This window comes from Cervus canadensis, chromosome 20, assembly GCF_019320065.1.
Source record: "Cervus canadensis isolate Bull #8, Minnesota chromosome 20, ASM1932006v1, whole genome shotgun sequence".
In the NCBI taxonomy this organism is placed as follows: Eukaryota; Metazoa; Chordata; class Mammalia; order Artiodactyla; family Cervidae; genus Cervus; species Cervus canadensis.
Window position 1 is genome coordinate 32,405,213 of NC_057405.1, and position 27,584 is coordinate 32,432,796.

General features: G+C 39.6%; 1 protein-coding gene and 1 long non-coding RNA gene across 9 annotated transcripts in view; one reads left to right on the forward strand and one right to left on the reverse strand.

Moving 5' to 3' along the window:
* Positions 1-1,326: 1,326 nt before the first annotated feature.
* Positions 1,327-20,095, reverse strand: LOC122422770. Its single transcript, XR_006263954.1, has 4 exons — positions 19,821-20,095; positions 3,845-4,026; positions 3,556-3,651; positions 1,327-1,830 (listed from the first exon to the last, which is right to left on the reverse strand). It is a non-coding gene; the product is annotated as an uncharacterized LOC122422770 (long non-coding RNA).
* TTK (TTK protein kinase) overlaps positions 19,641-27,584 on the forward strand; it is a 38,568-nt gene continuing 30,624 nt past the window's right edge. For 5 of the 8 annotated variants that reach the window (XM_043439417.1, XM_043439422.1, XM_043439424.1 and 2 more), the window contains exons 1-8: positions 20,116-20,289; positions 21,431-21,571; positions 23,859-24,081; positions 24,437-24,543; positions 24,930-25,073; positions 26,172-26,286; positions 26,446-26,518; positions 26,609-26,703. In XM_043439417.1, coding sequence (XP_043295352.1) covers positions 21,433-21,571; positions 23,859-24,081; positions 24,437-24,543; positions 24,930-25,073; positions 26,172-26,286; positions 26,446-26,518; positions 26,609-26,703 — 896 coding nt within the window. In that variant the 5' untranslated portion in view covers positions 20,116-20,289; positions 21,431-21,432. Of the gene's footprint in view, positions 19,662-20,115; positions 20,297-20,423; positions 20,443-21,430; positions 21,572-23,858; positions 24,082-24,436; positions 24,544-24,929; positions 25,074-26,171; positions 26,287-26,445; positions 26,519-26,608; positions 26,704-27,584 lie in introns of those variants that run through there. The other 3 variants (XM_043439420.1, XM_043439419.1, XM_043439421.1) reach the window with 3 other exon arrangements.

Here is a 27,584-nt window from a genome sequence, read left to right on the forward strand (position 1 = left end):
TGTGCTATCCCCATGCATGTATACTAAGTTGCTTCAGTTATGTCCAACTCTTTGCAACGCTATGGACTGTAGTTTGTCCAACTCTTTGCAACTCTATGGACTGTAGTTTGCCAGGTTCCTCTGTCCAAGGGATTCTCCAGGCAAGAATACTGGAGTGGGTTGCCATGCCCTCCTCCAGAGGATATTCCCAACCCAGGGACTGAACCCAGGTCTCTTATATCTCCTGCATTGGCAGCCAGGTTCTTTGCCACTAGTGCCACCTGGGAAGCCAATCTTACCCCATAATAAACTTTTACTTACGGTTCATTTTATTTATTTATTTAAAGTAATAAAAGCAATACAAAAATTTTCCCCTAGAATGCTTGTGTGTGTGTGTGTGTGTGTGTGTGTACATCTGTGTGTGGTGAGGGATGCATGTGTGTGTGTGAAAGAGAGATTGGGGGTTGGTGGCAGGTTGAAAGCAAACTCAAAAAATTCTGCAGTATATGCAGGTGCCTGCTGTGGTGCCAGCTGTGGGCAGAAACTGGGTCGGAGGGTGGAGGAGGTGGAAGCGCTGCTGTTGGGTTGGTGCAGATGGTTCCGTTGTCTGCCAGCTGAACCATGACCGAGGACGGAGGCCCTTGACAGACCCAAAGGAAAGTTGTGAACTGAATTGTTTAGGTTGATTCCCATGTTATGTTGACAGTACACAGAAAGGGAAAACCACACACAGTATCCATTCACTAGGGATAAGTACTGTGAGTGATACCAAAGCCTGGAGAAGCTTTACTCAACTCTGGAAACTCATGGCTGTTTTCAGTGACAGAGATTGTGGAATCAGGAATGATCACTCCTTCAGAAGTGAAAAAACAACACCTGGGAAGCAAGAGCCAAGAGCTCTAGTCCTAGTTTTGTTATTTCCCGGATTTTAACCCAGGGCAAACCACCAAGCTGGTCTAGGCTTCAATCCTCTGCCTGCAAAATGAAGACAAAGAAATTGGGCAGCCTATTTTTAAAACTGGCATGAGGATTAAATGAAACCGTTTAAGTGAAATACCTTGGAAACTTGTTACATTATTTACAAATACAAAATATGATCATCTTTTGGTGTCTGACTCTTTGCGACCCCATGGCCTGCAGCACGCCAGGCCTCCCTGTCCATCACCAACTCGGAGAGTTTACTCAAACTCATGTCCATTGAGTCATCCAACCGTCTCATCCTTTGTCTTCCCCTTCTCCTCCCTCCTTCAATCTTTCCCAGCATCAGGGTCTTTTCAAATGAGTCAGCTCTTCGCATCAGGTGGCCAAAGGATTGGAGTTTCAGCTTCAACATCAGTCCTTCCAATGAATATTCAGGACTGATCTCCTTTAGGATGGACTGGTTGGATCTCCTTGCAGCCCAAGGGACTCTCAAGAGTCTTCGCCAACACCACAGTTCAAGATGATCTATTTTCTGTAAGATAACCTATGTCGTCAAAACCAACATTATCATTTGACCAACACCTGCTTTTTCTTCTTCCTGTCTCTCCTGCAGAGTTGATGCAAAAGGCACCACTTAGGATTCTCAGCCTGACTTTTGTTTAGAGAAAAGGGCCCTTGCTCCTCCATTCTTCGGCCCTGAGGCATCCGTGGCAGAACCAGTCCTGCAACCTTACCCTACCAGGTAAAGAAGGGAGCGAGCCTCTGACAGCTGCTGTCGCCCTCCTGGATGACCATGGCGCAAGTGCCACCTGAATCAGACCAGCGGGGACACATGGTTGTGCAAGAGGCTGTGGGTGGGTAATTTATCCTCGCCCCAGAAGAGCACTTTGCCACCTCAGGGTGCTCCGAGTGAGTCATGTCCTTCCGAAGCTTTGAAATAAAAACCAACGATATGAAAACATTAGGACGTTGTTCCTAACAAAATGATATACATTCAATTGTGTAAGAAGAACTATATTAGAAATACATATTAGAATAAAATAGAATAAATATGTTTAATGAGAACAAAATACTGTATTAAATTTTTTTCTTAACTGATCAAAAGTGTTGAGCTAGTTTATGTATTCAGATAAGTTAATTCAAGCCCCTCATGGGGATATAATTAGAAGATAATTTTAAATAGAATAAATAAATAAATTAGAAAAGACTTTAGCCATTGCATGTCTTATACTTAATCCTCAGAAATTATTTTAGGATTTCAGAATACTGCTCCCTTTAAAGTGTTGAATTTTGTCTTTATTCTTATTTTTATTTAAGACATATTGATATATTTTGCATATTTATACAGGAGAAAACAACGTGTTCATGTTTAGTTTCTTTAATTTTCACGTTCAATAATATTAACTTTTTTTATTAACTTTTAAAAAGTTTTTAAATTTTTATATTGGAGTATAGTTGGTTTACAATGTTGTGTTAGCTTTCAGGTGTACAGAAAAGTGATACAGAGTATGGTTTATTATGCTTATCATCTTGGCACAGTGTTATGAAGTTAATTGCCCATGTTTTAGTTAAATGTCTTCTAGAATTCATGTTGATGGTTTTTTTTTGAAATTATTCATCCTAAATAGGTGACCAGTCCCTTAGCGTCTCCTTGCTTCAGAGGCAAGATGTGGCAAGACCCTGAGAGGAGCTGGCCTCTTTCTGAGGTCTCTTAGAAGCCTGTCTTTTCTGCACAGTTACTATCAGAACTGCTGACAATTCCAGGGCCCCGCACATGGACAAAAGCAGCAGAGCAAATGACTGATGAGAGGTGCCCTCCAGAATCTTAGTGATAATCAAGACACAAGGTTCAGTCTTGTGTGGGTGGGGCCCCAACTATTACTAATTTCTTTCCAGGCTTTCAGAAAGGCGCATGGCAAGAGGGAGGGGACATATGTGTATTTATAGCTGATTCACGATGTTGTAGGGCAGAAACCAACAAAACAGTGTAAAGCAATTATCCTTCAATTAAAAAAAAAATATATATATATATAAAAACCATGAGGAAAAAAAAGACAGGGGTGTGGAGTTGGATTTCAAGTGATTTAGAGATTACAAACAAATATAATTCTTGACTTTTAAATTTGTGACCTGGGCTTCTGCTAGTCCTTTGTTTTGACTTTTAACATACACATTCACAAACTGAACCAGGAATTGAAGAGAATTAGCTATGACTTCTTGGTTTGATCAAGAGATTATTGTGCTGACAATCTTAGCCTGTTAGGCTCTCAGATATATAATAGCAATCTTCAATTTTATTCATTATCTTCTCATTGTGAAACTAAAGTAAAAGGCTACATTTTATTTAGAAAAGTGTATAGTTGATTTACAATGCTGTGTTAATTTCTGCTGTATAGTAAGTGACTTAGTTAAACATATATATATATATTCTTTTTCATATTCTTTTCCATTATGGTTTATCACAGGCTATTGATTATCCTTCCCTGGGCTTTACAGTAGGACCTTGTTGTTTATCCATCCTGTGTATAATGGTTTGCATCAGCTAATCTCAAACTCCCAATTCTACCCTGCCCCCTTTGGAAGCCACAAGTCAACTATTTTAATGCTGTGTATGTATATCCTTCCAGTCAATATACTTATATATTAACAACAAACCTGTGTGCCCAGTTGGAGGAGTAACATGGAAGAATTTCAGCAGAATTGTTTAAAGCCAACTTCCTTCCTATGCAGCGACTGGCTTCTGTGTTCCCTCTGAAAGTGAAAGTGTTAGTCACTCAGTCGTGTCTGACTCTTTGCAAACCCATGGACTATAGCCCACCATGCTCCTCTGTCCATGGGATTCTTAATGCAAGAATACTGGAGTGGGTTGCCATTTCCTCCTCCACGGGATCTTCCCAAGCCAGGGATTGAACCTACATCTCCTGCAATGGCAGGGATTCTTTACCATCTGAGCCACCCTCTGTGTTCCCTCTGGTGGCCTTTAAATTCCTCTTGCTGACACCTCGTGGCTTCTGTTGCTGCTGGCTGCCTTTATTGGCAAGGACGTGGGAGGTGGCTTTATGTGACTGGAAGATTTGTCTCTGCTAAGTTGATTTGAAGATTTTCTTCTGCATCAGTGTAGAAAACCTGTGGGCAACAGAAGCAGACTCAGCCTGTGAGAGCTCATCTGGGAATTGCAAGTCTATTTTCCTGGGGCCTGAAGAGCCTATGGGAAAGAGTGGGAGCTTGATCTCCTGCCTGGCCTGTAGGCATGCTTGTACATGCTAGTCGCTCAGTTGTGTCCAACTCTTGGTGACCCCATGCACTGTAGCCCGCCAGGCTCCTGTGACCATGGGATTTTCCCAGGCAAGAATACTAGAGTGAGTTGCCATTTCCTCCTCCATGGGATCTTCCCAACTCAACTGTGTCTGAACCTGTGTCTCCTGCACTGGCAGATGGATTCTTCATCACTGTGCCACCTGGGAAGCCCCAAGACTGTAAGCATTTGGGGTAAATTATGAGATAGTCAGACATAAGTCAAATTGAAGTAGGGCCATAGAGTCTTCAGCAAGAGAAGTCAAAGAGCAGAAGGAGGGAAGCCTAATCATCAGAGGAGAAAGATCGTTAGTATGTATAGCTTTGTGACTGTTACAGCTGTTCCCAACCCAGTCCCCTAATTTATATCTGGGTCCAAGTGAAGGTTATAAGTAAAAGCTGAAAAATCATGTACTGAACACTTCATAAAACATAAGGTGCACACACTCACACTGCATTGTTCTTGACCCTTCATATTAAAAGTTACAAAGGACAGACAGATAACCCTAATTTGCCACCGATCTCCAAGCTTTAGTGCTGCAAACTTTTAAGAGCCTCACAGAGCATGGCAAAGTCCTTTGTGCTCAGTGAAGTAACCACAGATTTGCTAAAGAACGAGGAGCTTGGAGGCACAGGATCTTGGAGAGCAATGGGGACCCCTAATGGAGAAATGCAGTCCCCAGTGAGGCTAGATTTGTTCCTGATCACAAAGAAGGCCACCCCTGTGACTTTCAGAAACGAAGGGAACACCTCAGGGGCTGAGGACCAGCATTATACGGAGTCTTTTTTTTTCCCCCCAAGACAAGTTTTATTTGGAAAGTATTTCTAATTGTAAAAGTTGCAAGCAAGTTACTTTCACAGTTACAGTTCTATGGATCTAGTAGTTTCAGAGATCCCAGTGTTCAAAAGTATATCTCAAAGTTAACAATAAAGCCACACCCACACCAAAAGGAAAGCGCTTTTAGACCGGTTTGAAATGTACAGCCATGGATTCCAGCTGTTCTCAGAAACGGGCCCAGCACTTCCTTGGGAACCAGGTGGGATGAGGGCACCGCCTGCAGAAGTCAATGTTTCTAAGTAAGTTAGCTATGTGGACAAGATGACCCAGTCCTTGGAAAAAACAGAGGAAGCAGCAAGTCTCTGCCGGTGGGGTATGTGATACAGCTCACGTATCAGGGCACTCACGGGATCCCAGGGCCAGCAGCCGCTGGGACACGCTGCACATGGTGAAAGCTGTCAGGGAAGGGCGAGTACTGAAGGGCAGAGGTCTCTCCCAGTACCACTCAGCCTTCAGCTTACTACAGCAGAGGCCATGTTCTGGGGTATCTTCGGGAAAACACTTGAAACAGTTAAAGAGAGACGACCCAGGATGCAGCTACCAGCTGATGAGTTCCTTTGAGAGCTAGACACAGGCTCACATACGCACAGATGGCAGATGCTACTATAGAGAACTACTATCTGTTCCGAATGGTTTAGCCTCTGGTTTGTAATGGTGCCCCTGGACTTGCTATCCTCTTTCATTTTTATTCAGCACATATTTATTATGTGTACTTAATAAGTACATCCTCAATGTGTGAAGGTATAGTAGTGAGCAGGTCATATTTTTTATCAATTTTTATTGGAGTCTGGTTGCTTTTCAATGTTGTTTTAGTGTACTCTGTACAGCAAAGTGAATCAGTTATATGTACACACATATCCTCATTTTTGGATTTCCTTCCCATGTAGGTCACCACAGAGAATTGAGTAGAGTTCCCTGTACTCAACAGTAGGGTAAGACTTATTTTGGTAAATTCTTAAAGACCTCATAGCCTGTCAAGCAAGAGGCATAAACAAGTTTATCCATTTATTCATTCAACAATTTCTAATAACTACCTACAATACACTAGATGCTGTTCAATGTTTTTGGCATAACACTGGATAAGAAAACAAAGAAGGATCTTAATCTCACGGTGCTCACTTGGTAGGAGGAGACAGATGATAAACACAAAGATAAATAATTGAACAAGATAACTACAGATAGTGATGAGTACTGTAAAAAGATAAAGCATGGTGATGGGATGGAGAAAAACCACAAGGCCTCATTGAAGAGATAACTATTTGAACAGGAACCTGCAAGATGGACAGGAGCCAACTGCTGAAGAACTGTAGGTGTGTGTTCTAGGCAAAAGCAACAATACTAAATAGAGCCCTTACACAGGAAATAATTTGGTGTGTTCAAGAACTGAGAAGAAAGTACGCTAGAGCTTAGTGGGAAAGAAGAAAGAGTGAGATGAGATACTCACAGAAAATCAGAAAGGGCCAACCCATGCAGTACCTTAGAGATGTTGGGAAGGGGCACAACTTCCCAAAGATCCTATAAAGCCAGGGATGTTATAAGTAGGGGATTGCTGTGATCTGAGAAGTTGCAATAACATGTGTGAGATATTTCATTTCTACTTTCTAACAGCACTCTCCCCCAGTATCTAAGGAACTTAAACTCTTTTCTTTATGTTTATTCTTTGGCCACAGCTCGTGTCATGTGGGATCTTAGTTTTCCAACCAGGGACTGAACCTGTGCTTCCTGCATGACAAGCACTGCAAAGAGTCTTAACCACTGGACCAGCAGGGAAGTCTGCAAGAAACTTAAATTCTTTAGAGCTGGTTCCGGTGGGTCACTAGTAACCCTAATTCCACCAGAAAGCTCACTCTTTATCCTAACATGTGATGCCTCTGCTTTGACTCTTATCTCAGTTCCTATCCATGCCAGAGACCATAAGATGGGACACCCTGTAAGACACTGGTGGTGGAGGGCTTTGGTTTCCTCTTCTTTGCTGGAGATTTCCATGTCAAGACTATCTAGCAACTGCCTCTCCCAGGAGATTCATGAGTATTAAGACTTCTACTAGCCTTTCACATGAGAATAGCCCTATGTTGAGGAATTTGGCACACATACACATACAACCCCTAGTTTAATAGAGTCTCAGTAATAGTCATGCAACAGGGAAAAATGACAGAGATGTCTGCAAACCAAAGAGGACTGTGAGAAGGGTGGTTTAAACACACAAAGGAAGACAATTACATCCTATATAGTAGCTACATGTTCTTGTACATGAACACATCTGAAAAACTCAAGGGACTCTCAGAAATATTGGCTTCTGCTGCTGCTAAGTCGCTTCAGTCGCGTCCAACCCTGTGCGACCCCATAGACAGCAGCCCACCAAGCTCCCCCATCCCTGGGATTCTCCAGGCAAGAACACTGGAGTGGGTTGCCATTTCCTTCTCCAATGCGTGAGACTGAAAAGTGAAAGTGAAGTTGCTCAGTCGTGTCCAACTCTTCTTGACTCCATGTACTGTAGCCTACCAGGCTCCTCTGTCCATGGGATTTCCCAGGCAAAAGTACTGGAGTGGGTTGCCATTTCCTTCTCCAATAAATGTTGGAGGAATGTGCATTTTTCAAAGAAATGGTAGGTTGTACTAGACAGTTAGGGAAGAGTGAATCACAAACAGGCTAAAATATGGAATAGCACATTCATCTTCAAGAGCCTCAAATATTTTTCATATATTTTCTAAATATTTGGGGCTTCTGGATAAGATGAATCATTTGGGTTTATTTTGTTTTTATCCATTCACCACCATTAAAGTTACTTTAATCATCACCCACATATATATATACTTACATTGTTTTATATATATATAGTAATATAAATTATAAATAATTATAATATCTATGTATAACCATATTAGTCACTATGTATACTGGCATATATATCTAAGTCACTGTATATATATTACAATTATTATGGACTGAATGTGTCTCCCCAAAATTCATATGGCCCCCCAATATGATGTGCTCTTATAAGAGAAGAGGCATCCAGAGATCTTTCTCTCATTTTCCCCACCTGTGCACAGAGGAAGGACCATCTGAGGACTCACTGAGAAAGTGAGAAAGTGCCATCTGCAAGCCCAGGAGAGAGGCCTGCCCAGAAAACAAACCCCGCTGACACCTTGATCTCTGACTTCCAGCCTTCGGAACTGTGGGAAAATAAATTTCTGTTGTTTAAGTCACTCAGTTGACTGTATTTTGTTATGACAGCCCAAGAAGATTAATTCAGATTTTAGTACCATGAAGTAGGATGCTGATGAAGCAAATACCTAAAAATGCAGAAATGGCTTTGGTGGGTCAAGGCTAGAAGAGTTTTGAGGTACATGCTAGAAAAATCCCAAATTGCCTGTTGGTAGAAATATGGATGGGGCTTCCTTGTTGGTGCAGTGGTGAAAAAAAAACATCCACCAGCCAATGCAGGAGACAAGCATTTGATCTCTAGGTTGGAAAGATCCCCTGGAGAAGGAAATGGCAACTCACTCCAGTATTCTTGCCTGGTAAATCCCATGGACAGACAAACCTGGTGGGCTACAGTCCACATGGTCACAGAGTCTGACACGACTAAGCAACTAAACAACAACAACAGAAATATGGATTTTATGGAAATTCCTTGATGGTCCAGTAGTTAGGGTTCCATGCTTTCATCGTTAAGGACCGGGATTCAATCCCCGGTCAGGAAACTGGGATCCCACAGGCTGTGCCACCTGACAAAAAATAAAAAATAAAAGACAAACAACAAAAAAAAGAAATACGGATGTTAAAGGTGATTGTAGAGAGAGCTCAAAAAGCAAAGAGGAAACAAACAGACTGAAAGAGGTGAAGGTACAAACACCTTGGTTTGTTTTTTATTTTCCTTATTGCTTACAGTTAAATACAAGAGGAGATATAAACTGAAGGAACTATAATGACTAGAGGAAGCTTTTATTATCACAAGGAACAGAATGTTGGTAGAAAAAAGAACATGAGAGGTGTTTCTGGCGAAATCTCAGACAGAAATGAGGAACATATGATTGGAAATTAAAGGGTAAATGATCCTTGTTATAAAATGATGAGGAACTTGGCTGAATTGTGTTCTAGTGCCTTGTGAAAGGTAGTACTTGCAAGGGATGGCGTTGGATACTTAGCAGAGGTTACTTCTACACAAATTTTGAAGGTGAAGATGCAGCAGGGTTTCTCCTCATTGCTTATAATAAAATGCAAGAGGAGAGAGATACCTTGAAGGAATTGCTTGTGTTTTTTTTAAATTATTTTTTATTTAACCTTTGGGGATTTTTTTTTATTCATCTGCTGCTTTTCATTTTTTCTTTCTTTGAAAATATTTTTTTAAATACATTTTAAATTCTTTTATATTCTATTTTTACTTTCCTGAGGGAATTGTTAAGAAATTCCATACTGCAAAAATGAGAAAGTGTGTCCTGAAGGAGTGCCAGTTCCTATCCTGTATCTGGACAGGATCTCCATATGAAGATTACTCACAGATTTAATCATCCATGTCAGTTGAAGTCAGCAATAAGAATGAGATTATATCAATACTGTCAAAATGGCTATACTACCCAAAGCAATCTATAGATTCAGTGCAATCCCTATCAAGCTACCAATGGTATTTTTCACAGAACTAGAACAAATAATTTCACAATTTGTATGGAAATACAAAAAACCTCGAGTAGCCAAAGTAATCCTGAGAAAGAAGAATGGAACTGGAGGAATCAACCTGCCTGACTTCAGACTATACTACAAAGCCACAGTCATCAAGACAGTATGGTACTGGCACAAAGACAGAAATATAGATCAATGGAACAGAATAGAAAGCCCTGAGATAAATCCATGAACCTATGGACACCTTATCTTCGACAAAGGAGGCAAGAATATACAACGGAAAAAAGACAACCTCTTTAACAAGTGGTGCTGGGAAAACTGGTCAACCACTTGCAAAAGAATGAAACTAGAACACTTTCTACACAAAAATAAACTCAAAATGGATTAAAGATCTAAATGTAAGACCAGAGACTATAAAACTCCTAGAGGAGAACATAGGCAAAACACTCGCTGACATAAATCACAGCAGGATCCTCTATGACCCACCTCCCAGAATATTGGAAATAAAAGCAAAAATAAACAAATGGGACCTAATGAAACTTAAAAGCTTTTGCACAACAAAGGAAACTATAAGCAAGGTGAAAAGACAGCCCTCAGATTGGGAGAAAATAATAGCAAATGAAGCAACAGACAAAGGATTAATCTCAAAAATATATAAGCAACTCCTGCAGCTCAATTCCAGAAAAATAAATGACCCAATCAAAAAATGGGCCAAAGAACTAAACAGACATTTCTCCAAAGAAGACATACAGATGGCTAACAAACACATGAAAAGATGCTCAACATCACTCATTATCAGAGAAATGCACCTCAAAACCACAATGAAGTACCATTACACGCCAGTCAGGATGGCTGCTATCCAAAAGTCTACAAGCAATAAATGCTGGAGAGGGTGTGGAGAAAAGGGAACCCTCTTACACTGTTGGTGGGAATGCAAACTAGTACAGCCACTATGGAGGACAGTGTGGAGATTTCTTAAAAAACTGGAATTAGAACTGCCATATGACCCAGCAATAACCACTTCTGGGCATACACACCGAGGAAACCAGATCTGAAAGAGACATGTGCACCCCAATGTTCATCGCAGCACTGTTTATAATAGCCAGGACATGGAAGCAACCTAGATGCCCATCAGCAGATGAATGGATAAGGAAGCTGTGGTACATATACACCATGGAATATTACTCAGCCATTAAAAAGAATTTATTTGAATCAGTTCTAATGAGATGGATGAAACTGGAGCCCATTATACATAGTGAAGTAAGCCAGAAAGATAAAGACCAATACAGCATACTAACACATATATATGGATTTAGAAAGATGGTAATGATAACCCTATATGCAAAACAGAAAAAGAGACACAGATGTACAGAACAGACTTTTGGACTCTGTGGGAGAAGGCGAGGGTGGGGTGTTTCGAGAGAAGAGCATCGAAACATGTATATTATCTAGGTTGAAACGGATCACCAGCCCAGGCTGGATGCATAAGACAAGTGCTCGGGCCTGGTGCACTGGGAAGACCCAGAGGAATTGGGTGGAGAGGGAGGTGGGAGGGGGGATCGGGATGGGGAATACATGTAAATCCATGGATGATTCATGTCAATGTATGACAAAAAACCACCACAATATTGTAAAGTAATTAGCCTCCAACTAATAAAAATAAATGAAAAAAAAAAAAGAATGAGATTATACCAGCAGAAGTGCTGCCAACTGAAGCAGAGACAGAGAAAATGGGATAGAATGAAGGAAGACTGGCAGACTTCCACAGGACAGGTGTACTCACTTCTGACAAGTTCCCGCTCTGGATCCATATTTGAGAACATTTTCAAAATATATCTTAGATCAGTGGTCAAAGACCTAAATGATCAGAGAGCTCAATAACTGAAAACGCTTACATCTGTTTTCATAGACCTCTACCAAGTTAGGTCTTTCTAGTTCTGCACTTAGCAGTGTTGCCATGGTATATCATTTTACATTTTTTATTTTTATCCTACTTGTTTCTTCATATTTAAAGTCGGTTTATTGTAGGCTTTGCTTCTTTATTCAGTATGAAAATCTCTATCCTTTCCAGGGGGTGTTTGGATCATGTATTAGTTCAGTTCAGTTCAGTCGCTCAGTTGTATCCGACTCTTTGCGACCCCATGGACTGCAGCACACCAGGCTTCCCTGTCCATCACCAACTCCTGGAGTTTACTCAAACTCATGTCCATTGAGTTGGTGATGCCATCCAACCATCTCATCCTCTATCATCCCCTTTTCCTCCTGCCTTCAATCTTTCCCAGCATCAGAGTATTTTCCAATGAGTCAGTTCTTCGCATCAGGTGGCCAAAGTATTGGAGTTTCAGATTCAGCATCAAGTATACCTAATCAAGCATAACTAATAAATCATGTATATACCTAATATGTACCTAATCTATAATAATAATCTATTATAACCTATAATAATGATTATACCTAATCATGTACACCTAATACATCATGTATACCTAATATGATTATTGATAGAGTTGATTTAATTCTATTTTCTTTTTTTAGTCTTTTTTCCCTGACTTCTGCTTCATTTTTTATTAATTTAACATTTTGATTTTTCCTCTTCTGTTCACTGTTTAGCCATAAATTTTTTTATTTTACTTGTCTGCTTATTTAGTTTTACCTGGTTTTCAGTGTTTTATTGAATTCAGAGGTTTTTTTTCATACTGTTTTTACTGCTTTAGAGTTTTTAACAACACTATCTGAGATAAAATGTGAGCCACATATATAATTTATAATTTTTCTAATAGCTGTATTAAGCAGTTAAAAGGAAGAGGTGAAATTAATTTTAATACTTTAAAAATCTAATTCAATATATTCAGATTATCATTTCAACCCATAATAGTATTAAACTATTAATGAGAAATTTTAAATTATTTTTTCCACTATGGTTTTGAAATCTGATGTGCATTTTACACTTGTAGGCTATTTCCTTTCAGATTAGTCACATTTCAAGTGGTCAAGAACTATTTGTAGCTAAAAGCTATAGTAGTAGTCTGTGGAGGTTTATAGAATGCATTCTTAACTTCTCACAAGTGACAGTATACCACTTGACATAAAGTAGAAAAACCTTAAGCAAAAACACCTTCCCTCCCCCTGGCCTTAGAGCATTTAGTGTCATTTGTTTTCCTTTTGTATAAACCTAACAACATGTTGTTATTGTTATTATTTTTATGCTTTGTATACTTTAAAAAGATTTTTAAAGTAAGAAAAACGTCTTTTATATGTACTCATATTTACCATCTTCAGTGTTTTTGGGTTTCTATGTATATTCAGAATTTTTTTGGTCTGAAGGACTTCTTTTAATAGCTCTTATACAAATCTACTGGTACTAATGCTTTCAACTTTCAGATGTCTGAAAACATCTTTATTTTTCCCTCATAGTGAAAAATATATTCATAGCCTATACAGCTGTAGGTTGACAATCTTCTCTCGTCAGTACAGGCATACATTTTATAGTGCTTCACAGATACTGCTTTTTTTTTTAAAGCAAATTGAAGGTATGTGGCAACCCTGTATCGAGAAAGTCTATTGACACTATTTTTCCAATAGAATTTGCTTGCTTCAAACTTGTCTGTCACACTTTGATAATTCTTGCAATATTTTAAACTTTTTCATTACTGTGTGTTATGGTGATCTGTGATCAGTGATCTCTGATGTTACTATTGTACTAGTTTTGGGGTGCCATGAACCACATCTATATAAGATAGTAAAATTAATTGATAAATCTGTGTTCTGGCCACTTTCCCAACCAGCAGCTCCCCCATCTCTCTTGTGGGATCTCCATATTCCCTGAGACACAACGATATTGAAATTAGGACAATTAGTAACTCTACAGTGGCCTCTGAGTATTCAAGTGAAAGGACAAATTTCTTGGCTCTCACTTTAAATCAAAAGTGAGGAGTGGCTAAACTTAGTGAAAAGGGCATGTTAAAAGCAGAGATAGGCAACCAAAGCTAGGCCTCTGACACCAAGAGTTAGCCAAGTGTGAATACAAAGGAAAAGTTCTTGAAGGAAATTAAGTATGCTGCTCTAGTGAACATGAATGATAAGAAAGAAAAACAGTCTTACTGCTTTAAACAGTCTCACTGCTTTTTCTCTAAAGAGAAAGTGGTCTGGGTAGAATATCAAACCAGCCTCAACATTCCCTTAAGCCAAAGCCTAATCCAGAACAAGGCCCTAATTATTTCAAGTCTGTGAAGGTTGAGAGAAGTTAGGAACCTGTAGAAAAAAAAAAAAATTAAAGCTAGCAGAGGGGGGTTCATGAAGTTTAAGGAAAGACACTTGTCTCCATGATATCACAATACAAACTGAAGCAGCAAATGCTGATGTAGAAGCTGCAGCAAGTTATCCAGAAGATCTAGCTAAGATGATGAATAAAGGTGGCTACATTAAAAAAACAGATGTTCAATGTAAATGAAACAGCATGCTATTGGAAAAAGATGCCATCTAGGAATTTCATAGCTAGAAAGGAAAAGTCAATGTCTCTTCAATGCTTCAAAGCAAAGGCTGACTCTCCTGTTAGGGGCTGATGCAGCTGGTGACTTTAAATTGAAGCCAGTGCTTACTTGCCATTCTGAAAATCCTAGGGCTGTTAAGAATCATGCTACATCTACTCTGCCTGTGCTCTGTATATGGAACAGCAAAGCCTGGATGATAGCACATCTGTTTATAACATGGTTTACTAAATATCTTTAACTTACTGTTGAGATCTACTGCTCAGAAAAAAAAAAAAAAGAAAAAAAGATTCTTTTCAAAATTTTACTGCTCATTGACAATGCACCTGGTCACCCAAGAGCTCTGATAGAGATGTGAAATTAGCTTACTGTTGTTTTCATGCCTGCTAACACAACATCCATTCTGCAGCCCGTGAATCAAGGAGTTATTTTGACTTTCAAGTCTTATTTTCAGAAGTCTCAGGCACAGAAGGTCTGTGGGTAAGAAATACACTTCATAAGGCTGTAGTTGCCATAGAGAATGACTCCTCTGATGGATCTGGGCAAAGTAAATTGAAAACCTTCTGAAAAGGACTCATCATTGTAGATGCCATGAAGAACATTCACGATTCAGGAAAGAGGTCAGAATATTAACATTAACAGCAGTTTGGAAGTGATTCCAACTCTCATGGATGACTTTGACAGACTCATGGCTTCAGTGAAAGATATAACTATGGATGTGGTAGAAATAATAAGAGAACAAGAATTAGAAGTGGAGTATGAAGATGTGGCTGAATTGCTGCAATTTCAAGATAAAACTTGGGACAAAACTAGCTTCATAAGCATGAGTAAATAAAGTGGTTTCTTGAAATGGAATCTACTTCTGGTTAAGATGTTACTAAAGATGGTTGAAATGACAAGTGTTTATTTTTAAAAGAAGCCCCACACTCATTAGCACCCTATTTATTTATTTATTTAGCTGCACTGGATTGTAGTGGCAAGCAGGCTCTTTAGTTGCAGCTTGTGAACTCTTAGTTGCAGCATGTGGGATCCAGTTCCCTGATCAGGGATTGAACCTGGGCCCCCTGCATTGGGAGCATGGAGTCTTAGCCACTGGACCACCAGGGAAGTCCTGACAACAGTGTTACATCAGCTTATTTGAAACAGCAGTTGCAGGACTTGAGAAAACCGACCTCAATTTTCAAAGAAGTACTGTGGGTAAAATGTTAACAAACAGCATTGCATGCAGATAATGCAGAGAACAGAGAAACCATTCACTCAAGCGAGAGTCAATTGATTTAGCAAACTTCCCTCTCTTATTTTAATAAATTGCCATAGTCATCCCAATCTTCAGCAAACCCCTAAACAGCCAGCAGCCGCAACACCAAGGCCAGACCCTCAACCAGCAAAAAGGTTATGATTTTTTGAAGGCTCAGATGATTGTTAGTACTTTTAGCAATAAAGTATTTTAATTAAGGGATGTACATATTTTAGACATAATGTTATTCCACTTTTAATAGTTTATATGTGTTTTGTATGCACTGAGAATAAAAAAATTATGTGACTCACTTTATTGCAATATTTGCTTTATTGCAGCAGTGTGGAGTCAAATCTGCCATGTATCTCAGGTTTGTTTGAACTTAAAGATATTGCTCCATTGTCTCTGGGCTTATGTTGTTTTTGATAAGGAGTCTTCTGTTAGCTTTATCATTCTTCTTTTGTATGTGTCTTTTCTCTCTGGTTGTTTTTTAAGACTGTCACTAGTTTTGAGCAATTTAATCATGTGCCTACATGCAACTTTTATTAAGTTTCTTGTGCTTGGGATTTGTTGAGCTTCTTTGATCTGCTGGTTTATAGCCTTTACCATATTTGAACAATTTTGGGCGATAGTGCCTTCAAATATATTCTTAAGTTCTCCCTCCTTTCCTTTGAAAATTCCAAATGTTAAGAATTTTATTTTGGAGAAATTTTTGATTACACAGAAGGTGTAAAGGTAGTGCAGAGAATTGATGTACATGCCTCTCTCCATTTCTCTTTTAAGATCTTATATACTGTTGTACCTTTGTCAAAATTAAGAAACCAACGCTGGCACATTACTATTAACTAAACCTTAGTTACTTACTATTAACTAAACCTTAGTTACTTATTACTTGAATTCCATCAGTTTTTCCATTCATGTCCACTTTTTGTTCCAGTATCCAATCCATAACACCACTTTGCTTTTATCTGGCAAATCTTCTTAGTGTCCTCTGGTCTGTGACTGGGGATATTAATTTTAACAATATATTTTAAGACAATATATCAAAATATCATTTCAAACTGTGATCAATATTTTTAAAATTATCTATTATTTTACATTATTTTTTCATACTAAATCTTCAAAATCTAGTGTGTATACTCAAAGCACAAATTAAACTCTCTTTGGAAGTACTTCATTTGAATTGAGAGCTCACAAAATTTATAGTTGGAAAAAAAAGTAGACTGACGTTCTCTGGTTGTTCCAATACACTTAAAATTCTTCTGATAATTGTACTATGTTTTTAAATTAAAATTAATTAATTAAGAAATTTAGTTCCTCAGTTGCAATAGCCATATTTCAAGGGCTCAATTGTCCTATGTGGCTAATGGCTACTATACTAAACAGTGCAGCTCTAGACCGTTGTAAGGACTTTTGACATTTATTCTGAGCTCTGAAGTGGAAGTGTTAGTCACCCAGTTGTGTCCGACTCTTTGCGATCCCATGGACTGTAGCCCACCAGGCTCCACTGTTCATGGAATTCTCCAGGCAAGAATAATGGAGTGGGTAGCCATGCTCTCCTCCAGGGGATCTTCCTGACCCACAGATCAAATCTGGGTGTCTGCATTGCAGACAGATTCTTTACCGTCTGAGCCACCGGGGAAGCCCAGCAAAGGAGTGACGTGATTTCACTGAAGTTGACTGTTCTGCAGGAGAACAAACTGAAGTGAGGGCAGAAGCAAGGAGACCAGCCAGGAAGCTACTACCATAACCAGGTGAGTGGTGAAGGTGCCTCAGACTAGGGCAATAGTAGTGGAGGTGGAGAAAAGTGGTAGGATTCCAACATTACGTTGTTAGACCTGACACAATCTGCTTATGGATTAGATGTGGGATTAGGAATGACACCAGTTTTGGGCTTAAAAAAAAAATTATGGCAGTTCTATTTCCAGTTTTTTAAGGAATCTCCACACTGTTTTCCATAGTGGCTGTACTAGTTTGCATTCCCACCAACAGTGTAAGAGGGTTCCCTTTTCTCCACACCCTCTCCAGCATTTATTGCTTGTAGACTTTTGGATAGCAGCCATCCTGACTGGTGTGTCCCAGCAATACCACTTCTGGGCATACACACTGAGGAAACCAGATCTGAAAGAGACACGTGCACCCCAATGTTCATCGCAGCACTGTTTATAATAGCCAGGACATGGAAGCAACCTAGATGCCCATCAGCAGATGAATGGATAAGGAAGCTGTGGTACATATACACCATGGAATATTACTCAGCCGTCAAAAAGAATTCATTTGAACCAGTCCTAATGAGATGGATGAAACTGGAGCCCCTTATACAGAGTGAAGTAAGCCAGAAAGATAAAGAACATTACAGCATACTAACACATATATATGGAATTTAGAAAGATGGTAACGATAACCCTATATGCAAAACAGAAAAAGAGACACAGAAATACAGAACAGACTTTTGAACTCTGTGGGAGAAGGTGAGGGTGGGATGTTTCAAAAGAACAGCATGTATACTATCTATGGTGAAACAGATCACCAGCCCAGGAGGGATGCATGAGACAAGTGCTCGGGCCTGGTACACTGGGAAGACCCAGAGGAATCGGGTGGAGAGGGAGGCGGGAGGGGGGATCGGGATGGGGGAATAAGTGTAAATCTATGGCTGATTCATATCAATGTACGACAAAACCCACTGAAATGTTGTGAAGTAATTAGCCTCCAACTAATAAAAAAATTAAAAAAAAAAAAAAAAAAGAGCCACAGGCAGACTGTTAAAAAAAAAAAAAATTATGAATGTCTTTTACAGAGAAGATTTTGTAAGAAGCAGATTGAGAGTGGGGAGATCAGGGGCTATTTTGAACATCTGAGTTTTAAAATATCTATAATATCTACTTTACATGGACATGTTAGGTAGGCAGTGGATATGAGTCTGGGGTTCAGGGGAGAGAGGTCTGCTGGAGCAATATATTTGGGAGTCATTCATGTGTAGACGGTATTTTAAAATGTAAGAGTGGAGGCTATCGCTGTAAAGTGTTAGCAGTAGTATTTTCAGAAAAATGCAAGTTTTGGGATTGCGCCCATCAGCTCAACAGAAATTCGTGGCTCAGTGGTAAAGAATCTCCCTGCCAAGCAGGAGGTAGGATGTCTGGGTTGGGAAGATTCCCCTGGAGAAGGAAACTGCAGCCCACTCCATTATTCTTGCCTGGGAAATCCCATGGACAGAGGAGCCTTGCGGGCTACAGTCTGTGGGGTCGCAAAAGAATACGACACGACTTAGGGACTAAACAAGTTATCTTGTCTATGCTCACTCTGCTCGCTTTACAACAGGCCAATGAATTGCAGAGGAGGGGGATGAGACAAGGAATACAACTTTATTCTGAGAGCTGACTGACTGAGAAGATGGCATGCTAATGTCTCAAAATAACCGGCTTGTTGGGGTTTGGATGTCAGGTTCTTTTTTATTGATCAGAGATGGGGGGGGGGAGGAAACAAAATACAAAGGCCATTAATCTTGCAGCTATCTCCTAAAATGGCAGGGTATATGTTCCTCCTTCCTGCCATCTAGAGGTGGACAGGTCTCTGAACAAAGGCACTTTAACAGGCAGAAGGGCACGATTCTCTGAGGTAAGCCATTATGTATGATTATAATAACAAAAGCAAGGAAAAGCAAGTCAAAGAAACAGTTCCAGCAGACTGGCTTTTCTCTGCAACAGCAGCAGCAGCAAAAGCAGGTGCTGGACTCAACAATGCAAAGGCAGGCATGAGCCAACCATATACAGTAAATCATTTTGCTCTGATGAAACAAAAATACAGAGCCAGAAGGTATTAAAAAACGTACTGGGTAAGGAAGGGCTTTCAGGCTGGCCGGGTGGCTAGTCAAGAGCTGGGAACGCGAGGGTTCAAAAGACAAGCTTTGGAGTTAACAAGGGACAGCTGCAGTTAAGTTTCCTACACGTACACAAAACCGACCAACTTCTCCTACCACAGAGCATATGTCATTCTGCTGGTACAACAGGAGTCTCGTTTCCAAAGAGAGACAGCATAGCCTCCTACCGCAAAGACACTTAGCAGCCAAGCCAGCCCTCGCGGAGATGACAAGGGAGGTGGCCTTTCCCGGAGGGCACTTGAGCTCTAAAGTGGCACAGGCTAGGAGGGAGGAAGGGAGGCTGATAAGGCGAGTTCAAGCGTAGAATCTCGATGGGCGTGTGTGTTCCGCGCTGAATTCTGACAAAATGGGAGGACCTCCGCTTAAAGACAAGGCAAAGCGTCATTTAAGGACAGTGGAAGGTCTAAGGTTGGTGGAAACTTAAGGACAAAAAGCACTAAGACTTTTGAGCTGGCGGCAGGGCTGAAGGCATTGCAAACAACCCTCCCCTACCACATCCTCCGGCACAGAGGACCCTGAAGGGGCAATAAGTGAGGCGGCGGAGGGGGCGGAAAAAGGCCGACTCACCAGGCACCTTTAAGGTCCTGATGCTGAGAGCAACGTCGGCGCGCGCCTATCTCCCTCTCACCGGCTAACTTGGCCCGGGAGTGGCTCCTCTTGGAGAAAAACCTGGCCTGGTTTTTAAACCGGAAGGTGCCGGAAAGCTGGTCTATCGGTCCCTCGAACTTCCGGGTCGCGGAGCCGGTGGAATCAGAACGGAAGACCCCCGCCGCGAGGGACGATCTGGTCGCAGAAAAAGGGGCGGTGCCGGCGAGCACCAACCAATCACAGCAGACGCTTCCACGTGGCCAGCACTGGCCAATAGGCGACCGCGTCGGTAGCGGCGGGGAAATTCAAACGTGTGTACGAAGAGGGGCTGGAGTTCCCATCTTTTCTTCTCAGCTCCGCTTTTTCGCGGAGAGTCCTGCCTTGGCGGCGAACGGAGGGGCGGAGGCGGCCGGGGTGTTTTGGCCCTTGAGCCGAGCCGCGCGGGCCGGTGAGCGGTGAGGACGAGGCGGGAGGTCCCCGAGCCTGGCAGAGGGCGTGGGGTGCGGCTCACAGGCCGGAGGGGGAGGGGCGGGCCCACTGCCCCCGCAGGCCCTCCTGTTAGTGCCGGGGGTTTATTTGTCGAGGACCCGGGAGGCGAGAGGTAGGTGTATGGACTTGGCTGGGAGAAGGGGCCTGCCAGGGCCTCTGCGGGAGACTCCTCCTCTTCTGTGGTGTTTTAGAACCGGGAGAGGTGGCCGTGGTTCTGACAGTTACCTTTGGAACCTGGCTTCAAGGGGTGATACCAGGCACCCGCTTTGTCGCTCCTTTTCATTAACTATACTCGAGGTCGGGGGCGGCATTGATATCAGTGACCCTGGTTTACTGGATTGAGGGGTGTGAGAATCATCACAAAGATGACATTGATGGGAAGAAAGACTGCGGACCCTTTGTGGACTAAACAAACATCAACACCGTGGAGAAGGAACAAGTACTCAGTACTGTACAAATACCGTAGATTCTTGGTATGGGAATGATTAAGGTAGCAAGCACATCGCCCTTCTGCCAGATATACAGAAGAATAAGCCTGCTGATATCCCATTTGTGAATAAAGGGCTGTGATGTATGTATTCTGCTTTGTAACCACTTGCAACGTGCAGGTTTACTGACATAAAGCAGGTGAATAAAGGAATGGTTTTTATCATTATCGAAAGGATTTTTTTATGCCAATGTGTTTCTACCAGAATCCAAGCAAATACACTTCACATTAAAAAAAAAAAAGACTGAATTTGCAAATGGCCCAGAGAAAATAATTCTGGAAAAAGAGTGAAAGGAAGACATAGAAGAAAGTTTGAAAGGGGGCAGCAACTTCCCTTTTGTGCAATGCCTTTTTGAAGTTCTTGTGGAAAGAAGGAGTGTACTGAATACTTACCTGTCGGAAACCTTGCTGGACAGATGACAAAGACATGCAATTGTTTTTGTGCACATAGCTTCACAAGTACCACCCTGATAATATCTGTCTTGAGATGTGTTCATATAACTAATGTTTTAGTCTCCTGGGTTCTAAAAGGCTAGTTGCAACATTTTTTTTTTTCCTTTAATGCTAGTAAAACGAGGAATTATGAATAGCTCGTTTTATTTTTTTTTCTTAGAAATGGAGGCTGAGGAGTTAAGTGGCAGAGAGTTGACAATTGATTCCATAATGAACAAAGTGAGAGATATTAAAAATAAATTTAAAAATGAAGATCTTACTGACGAGCTAAGCTTGAATAAGGCCTCCACTGATACTACAGGTGAGTTGTGTTGTTTTGAGTGCCCTCTGAGGTAGAGGAAGGAAATGTTAACTGACTGATGCTCACCAGTGAGAGCACAAACATTTTATGTTTTAATCCTTTTGTGTGAAAATAGTTCCACAATTTTCCACTTTCTTAAAAAAGGAAACTTAATGCTATTACAGTGTGCTGAAAGGTGGTTTTCTTAACTTCCATTATTGGCAGCTGTCATTTCTGCTGATATGCTTGGTAGGTACTCCTCCCTCCCCTGCTCCCCCCCGCCCCCCCATATTTTGTGCAATCTGAGAAAGCCTCACTAATCTTAATAAAACGGTGTATAAATTTAAGGCTAACCACACAATATATGATTTGAAGAACCTTTCTGTTACTCTCCCAGCCTTTCTTTCCTGTTCTTTGCTCATTCTGTTTCAGCCGTAGCAACTTCCCTGCTGTGTCTGCTGTGTGTCAGACCAACCCCTACCCCAGTATCTTTGTTCTTACTCTCTGCCCACTCATACCTTCTTCAGGTTTTTGCTCAAATGTCTTTTCAGCAGGGCCCTCTCTAATCCATTTATTTAATTAAACTTTTTATTTTGAATTGAGGTATAGCCGATTAACAATGTTGTGATAGTTTCAGGTGGACAGCAAACGGGCTTAGCCACACATATACATGTATCCATTCTCTCCCAAACTCCCCTCCCATCCAGGCTGCAGAATTGAGCAAAGAATTCCCTATGCTATACAGTAGGTCCTAACCTACCTATTTAAAATAGCAACCTGCTGTATTGTTTTTCTCCACGGCAGTAATCACCTCATATCTCCTTTGTTGTTGTTCGGTCACCAAGTCACGTTCAATTCCTCACCACCCTGTGGACTGCAGCATGCCAGGCTTGCCTGTCCCTCACCATCTCCTGGAGTTTGCCCAAGTTCATGTCATATCTCCTTTACTCATGTGTTTGTTGTCTGTCTACTCCCCTAGGATGTGAGTTCCATGAGGGCATGGTTTTTATCTGTGGTGCTCTATCTACAGAACTAAGAATGGTTCCTGGCAAGTAGTGGGTACTTAAATATTTTTTGAATGATGAATGAATGAAAATACCCAGAGATTAATGTCCTAGTTTTATGAAAAGTATTAGCTCAGAAGCTGAACTCTATTTTAGGTTGTTGAAAAAGTTGCCTTTAGATAAGTTTTATCTATACTAACCATTCAATGGATGAGGGATTGGAAAGCAAAGGGAAGAATTTATCCATATAAATAGCCATGATGGCAGGTCATATTCCTTGAAACAACTAGAAACATCATTTTGGTGTTAAGCAAATTTTTTAATGGTGATAGAATAAACACATACTTTATTTTGCATATTTAAGTAGCACCAATGAAGGTTATGGCTTCCCTGGTGACTCAGTGGTAAAGAATCCACCTGTTCTGATAAAGATCAGAACAGATTATGGGTAAAAACAAAGTTCTGAATCTGTTATGTTTTAGTGAAAAGCAAAAGCAGTGATTTTGTTTGTAAAAGCAAATATTTAGCCCTTGTTGAAGGTAAGTGAAACTAATAGAAGGGATGATAGTTTCTCTTAAAAATCTAAATTTAATAATGTTTAGTAATGATTAAAGTAACCTGAACATGTTGTCAGGTTGTCATGTTGTCATTAAATTATGTTGTCTTTTAAAATCTATTAACACCAAAGAAAAAAATAAATTACAGTGTGAAAATTATGGAGAAATGTGGGTAACTTGGAGGGAGAAGAAAATGACCATATGAGTTGCTTATCTTTTATAAACTGGTTTTGTTTGATTGATTGAAAAGTAAATTGAGGAATATGGAGATAATATTGGATGGATAAAGTTGTAAAGAAGGTTATGTTAGGACTAGGACCATACGTTTCTAAATTTTTAATAAGTCATGGATGAAGAATTTTCCAGGCAAGTTGGTACTGGTAGTGGTGGGAGAGGTTTAGATTTTCTTTGACTTGTTAGGATGCTAAAATAAAATTATGCTGCTATAGGATACAGTTTTCTTAGATTGCATATGGTATTTTAAAGCTACTCATAAACATTTCCAAATTCTCTTTTCTTCAAAATATGCAGCTTTTTACAGTAAAATATTCCCTCTTAAAAGATATATATGCAGTAAATAAATTGTTTATATTTACATGAATTGGTAAAGTTTTAAAAGATATTTTAAGGAGTTTGGGTGCATTTGTACTGAGAGTATAAATGATTACATGTAATTTGAAAGAAAAGTGTAATTTGGTATTTGTTTTATGACTTTCTTTTTTTTGCTATATTTTTCCCCTTATTCAGATAACTCAGGAACTGTTAACCAAATTATGATGATGGCAAACAACCCAGAGGACTGGTTGAATTTGTTGCTCAAACTGGAGAAAAACAGTGTCCCTTTAAATGATGCCCTTTTAAATAAATTGATTGGTCGCTACAACCAAGCAATTGAAGCACTTCCTCCAGATAAATATGGACAAAATGAGAGTTTTGCTAGGATTCAAGTGAGATTTGCTGAACTAAAAGCGTAAGTATTAGCATTTTAATTGTATTTAGCTAACTACATTACATAACACATAACTACGTCACCAAAAGGTAAAATGAAAACATGTCAGAACTACTTGTAAGAAGTTTAATTTTTTTTTTACCAAGTCTTTTTGTTTATAATTAACAAGTGCATTTGTAAACTTTCTTTACAATGTACATATTTCCACAAAAATTACATACTCTATAGACTCCACCTAAAAAATTTTTTAAATTAACTTATTTAATTTTACAGACAGAAAACAGTATTTGTGTCTTCTGGAAAATAGAATGAGGAGTTATCAAACAGGCAACTGTGTTCTTTTTCTTAAAACTTGACTCTGAAATCTTTATTTCAGTATTCAAGAGCCAGATGATGCACGTGACTACTTCCAAATGGCCAGAGCAAACTGCAAGAAATTTGCTTTTGTGCATATATCTTTTGCACAGTTTGAACTATCACAAGGTAATCTGAAAATGTCAAGTCCAAATTTTAAGTAAAAGATAACTTCCTACTGTAACTTAAATCATGTGTGTGAAATAGAAATAATGAGGCAAAAGGCATGAAAGTTGATCAGATGAAAATTCAGGGAAGGATGCTACCTGAGTGTAAGTGTACGAAATATTTGTTATACCAGCCCTTTCACTTGCATATTACACAAGTTAAACTGTTTGATATTAATTGTTATCATAAGTGAGACATTGCTTATTTGCTTATAAATAAAATGTGTGAGCCTTGGAATAAATATTTTTGCCTGAGACTTTAAAACTTTTTTCCTAGGTTCTGAAGTATATGCATCTGGGGAGTAAAGGTTGCTGCATTAAAATCACTGTTATTTTTTACTGTGTTAGGTAATTTCAAAAAAAGTAAGCAACTTCTTCATAAAGCTGTGGAATGTGGAGCAGTGCCACTAGAAATGTTGGAAATTGCCATTCGGAATTTAAACCTTCAGAAAAAGCAGCTGCTTTCAGAGGAGGAAAGGAAGAGCTTATCCGGTAAATATGTTTGTGTGTGCTAATACTTTTCTGTGGTGTTTAGTTCTGCAAAAAAGGGATTCAGGATAATATTTTATAGAAAAATATTGTTTATTTAGAATGATCAAAATCTAAGATTAAGTTTTAGATGTAAAGGCAGTGAAACTTGGAAAAGTAGCAAAGTCATTACTCTCTTCTTGGCATTTTTTTTTTTCCTAGTCAAACTCTAATTAGTAACACATTAAACAACTCAGTAAAAACAGTAAGGTCCTGGGACTCCCCCGGTGGTCTGGAGATTGAGACTTCTGCTTCCACTGCAGGGATACAGGTTCAATTCCTGGTAGGGGATCTAGGATCCCTTATGCCACAAAGCACGGCCAAAAAATAAATAAATAAAAATAAAATTGACATATACAAAAAAAAAATTACACTGTAATATAAAACAATATGGTCCCAATGTATAGCACAGGGAACAATATTCAATATCTGCAATAAACTGTAATGGAAAAGAACATGAAAAGGTATATACATATATATGTGTGTGTGTGTGTGTGTGTGTGTGTATAATTGAATTACTTTGCTGTGCACCAGAAACTGACACAACATTGTAAATCAACTGTATTTCAATGTGGTCCAGTGGTTAAAAATCTGCCCTGCATTGCAGGGGACCCAGGTTCCATCCCTGGTTAGGGAGTTAAGATCCCACATACTGTGGGGCAATTAAGCCTGCAAGCAACAAGTACTCAGCCTTGTGCGCTCTGGAGCCCGCGCACCGCAAGGGAAGATCCTGCATGACACAGTGAGGATCCCGCATGCCATAATGAAGACCCAAGGCAGCCAAATAAATAACAAACTAAGCAAACTTGAGCTAGGCAAGTGAATCACTTTTTGCTATTAGAAATGAGGAATGTGACTTTACTCTGGGTAAACGGTTCTGTAATTATGAAACAATTATGAAGTACAGTTGGAGAATTAGCATCACAACATCTTCATATCTGAATGTCTTATTTAGGGACAAATATTTACTATGAATTGACTTTTAAAGTATTATGAGATTTTTTATGTGTGTGTATTCCTTATGTCTTTACAAATTTAATTATAGTTTCAAAATGTTTACAGCATCTACAGTATCAAGTGCACAAGAACCATTTCCCAATACACTTGGACATTTACAGAATAGGAACATTAGTTGTGATTCTAAAGGACAGACTACTAAAGCCCGGTTCTTATATGGGTAAGGAAACCAAATTCATTTTTTAAATATTCATCATACATTTATATTATTTATACATCTGCATATATGTTTTCATATTATAATAGTGTTTAGCAGTTGATGAAATGCTTGTATCAATATTATCCTTTTAAAAATCGGTTTTTCTTTCTTTCTCTTTAGAGAGAACATCCCCCCTCAAGATGCAGAGATAGGCTATCGAAATCCCTTGAAACAAACAAACAAGGCTAAACGGGTAAGTTATGTTTTACTTTGATTAAAGCAGTAGTGGTGAGGTCTATGCTTATTTCCTAGTTAGTTACTTAATCTTCTAAAACATTTTTAGTCATGCCCATTTGGAAGAGTCCCAGTTAACCTTCTAAGTAGCCCGGATTCCCATGAGAAGACGGATGTTTCAGTTGCACCACATTTTACTAAAAGGTATGTTTGAGTTTTAACTTTTGTTTTCAAAGCTTGAAGACTGATGGCAAAATGATCATAAAGTCTGTTACTACATAAAAGTGGTTATAAGTACATTTTTATTTAGAATGAGGAACGAGTAGGGAATACGACTTTATTTTGCTTTTTCTCTCATTAAAAATATTCATTAAAGCAATTGTTAAAAAGTTAGGAAACATAGAAGAAAAAGTATTAAGTTAATATGAAGCTTACAGGACTATGCACAGACTGAAGTGAAGTCGCTCAGTCGTGTCCGACTCTTTGCGACCCCGTGGACCCACCAGGCTCCTCCGTCCATGGGATTCTCCGGGCAAGAATACTGGAGTGGGTTGCCATTTCCTTCTCCAATGCACAGACTAGCCCAGTAGTAAAAACTCATGACGTTTGAATCGCTTATGGTAGCCTCTCTGGTGAGACACTCTAGTGTGTGTGTAAGTGTCCATTGTGGATGGGAAGTCTGAAAACAATTTTCTTTGAGGCTAGTTCAAGGAAAAAGCAGCTATTAGTAGGAAAAATGATTTAACTCACTCATTTGCTTCTGAATCTAGGGCTTCAAGAAGTGGGGCAGGGTAGGTAGAGATGAAATATTGTCCACCACATCTGAAGTGTTCTCCTTCCTTCACTTTGAAAAATGAGAATCTCGTAATCCAGTTTAGCTAAGGGTCTTCGTTTTTCTGGTGAATTTTAACTAACCACTGTTCATAACATTATTTCTAATGGAAATGACTCCTGGATTCCACAGAATCATTTTGCCAGTAAACTTTAGAGAGAAAACGTTTTTAGCTGGTGTCTTCTCTACTTAAATGCTTATTATACTTAAGGTTTGACTGAATATTGATATTAAAGAGCATTTTGGATGTCAA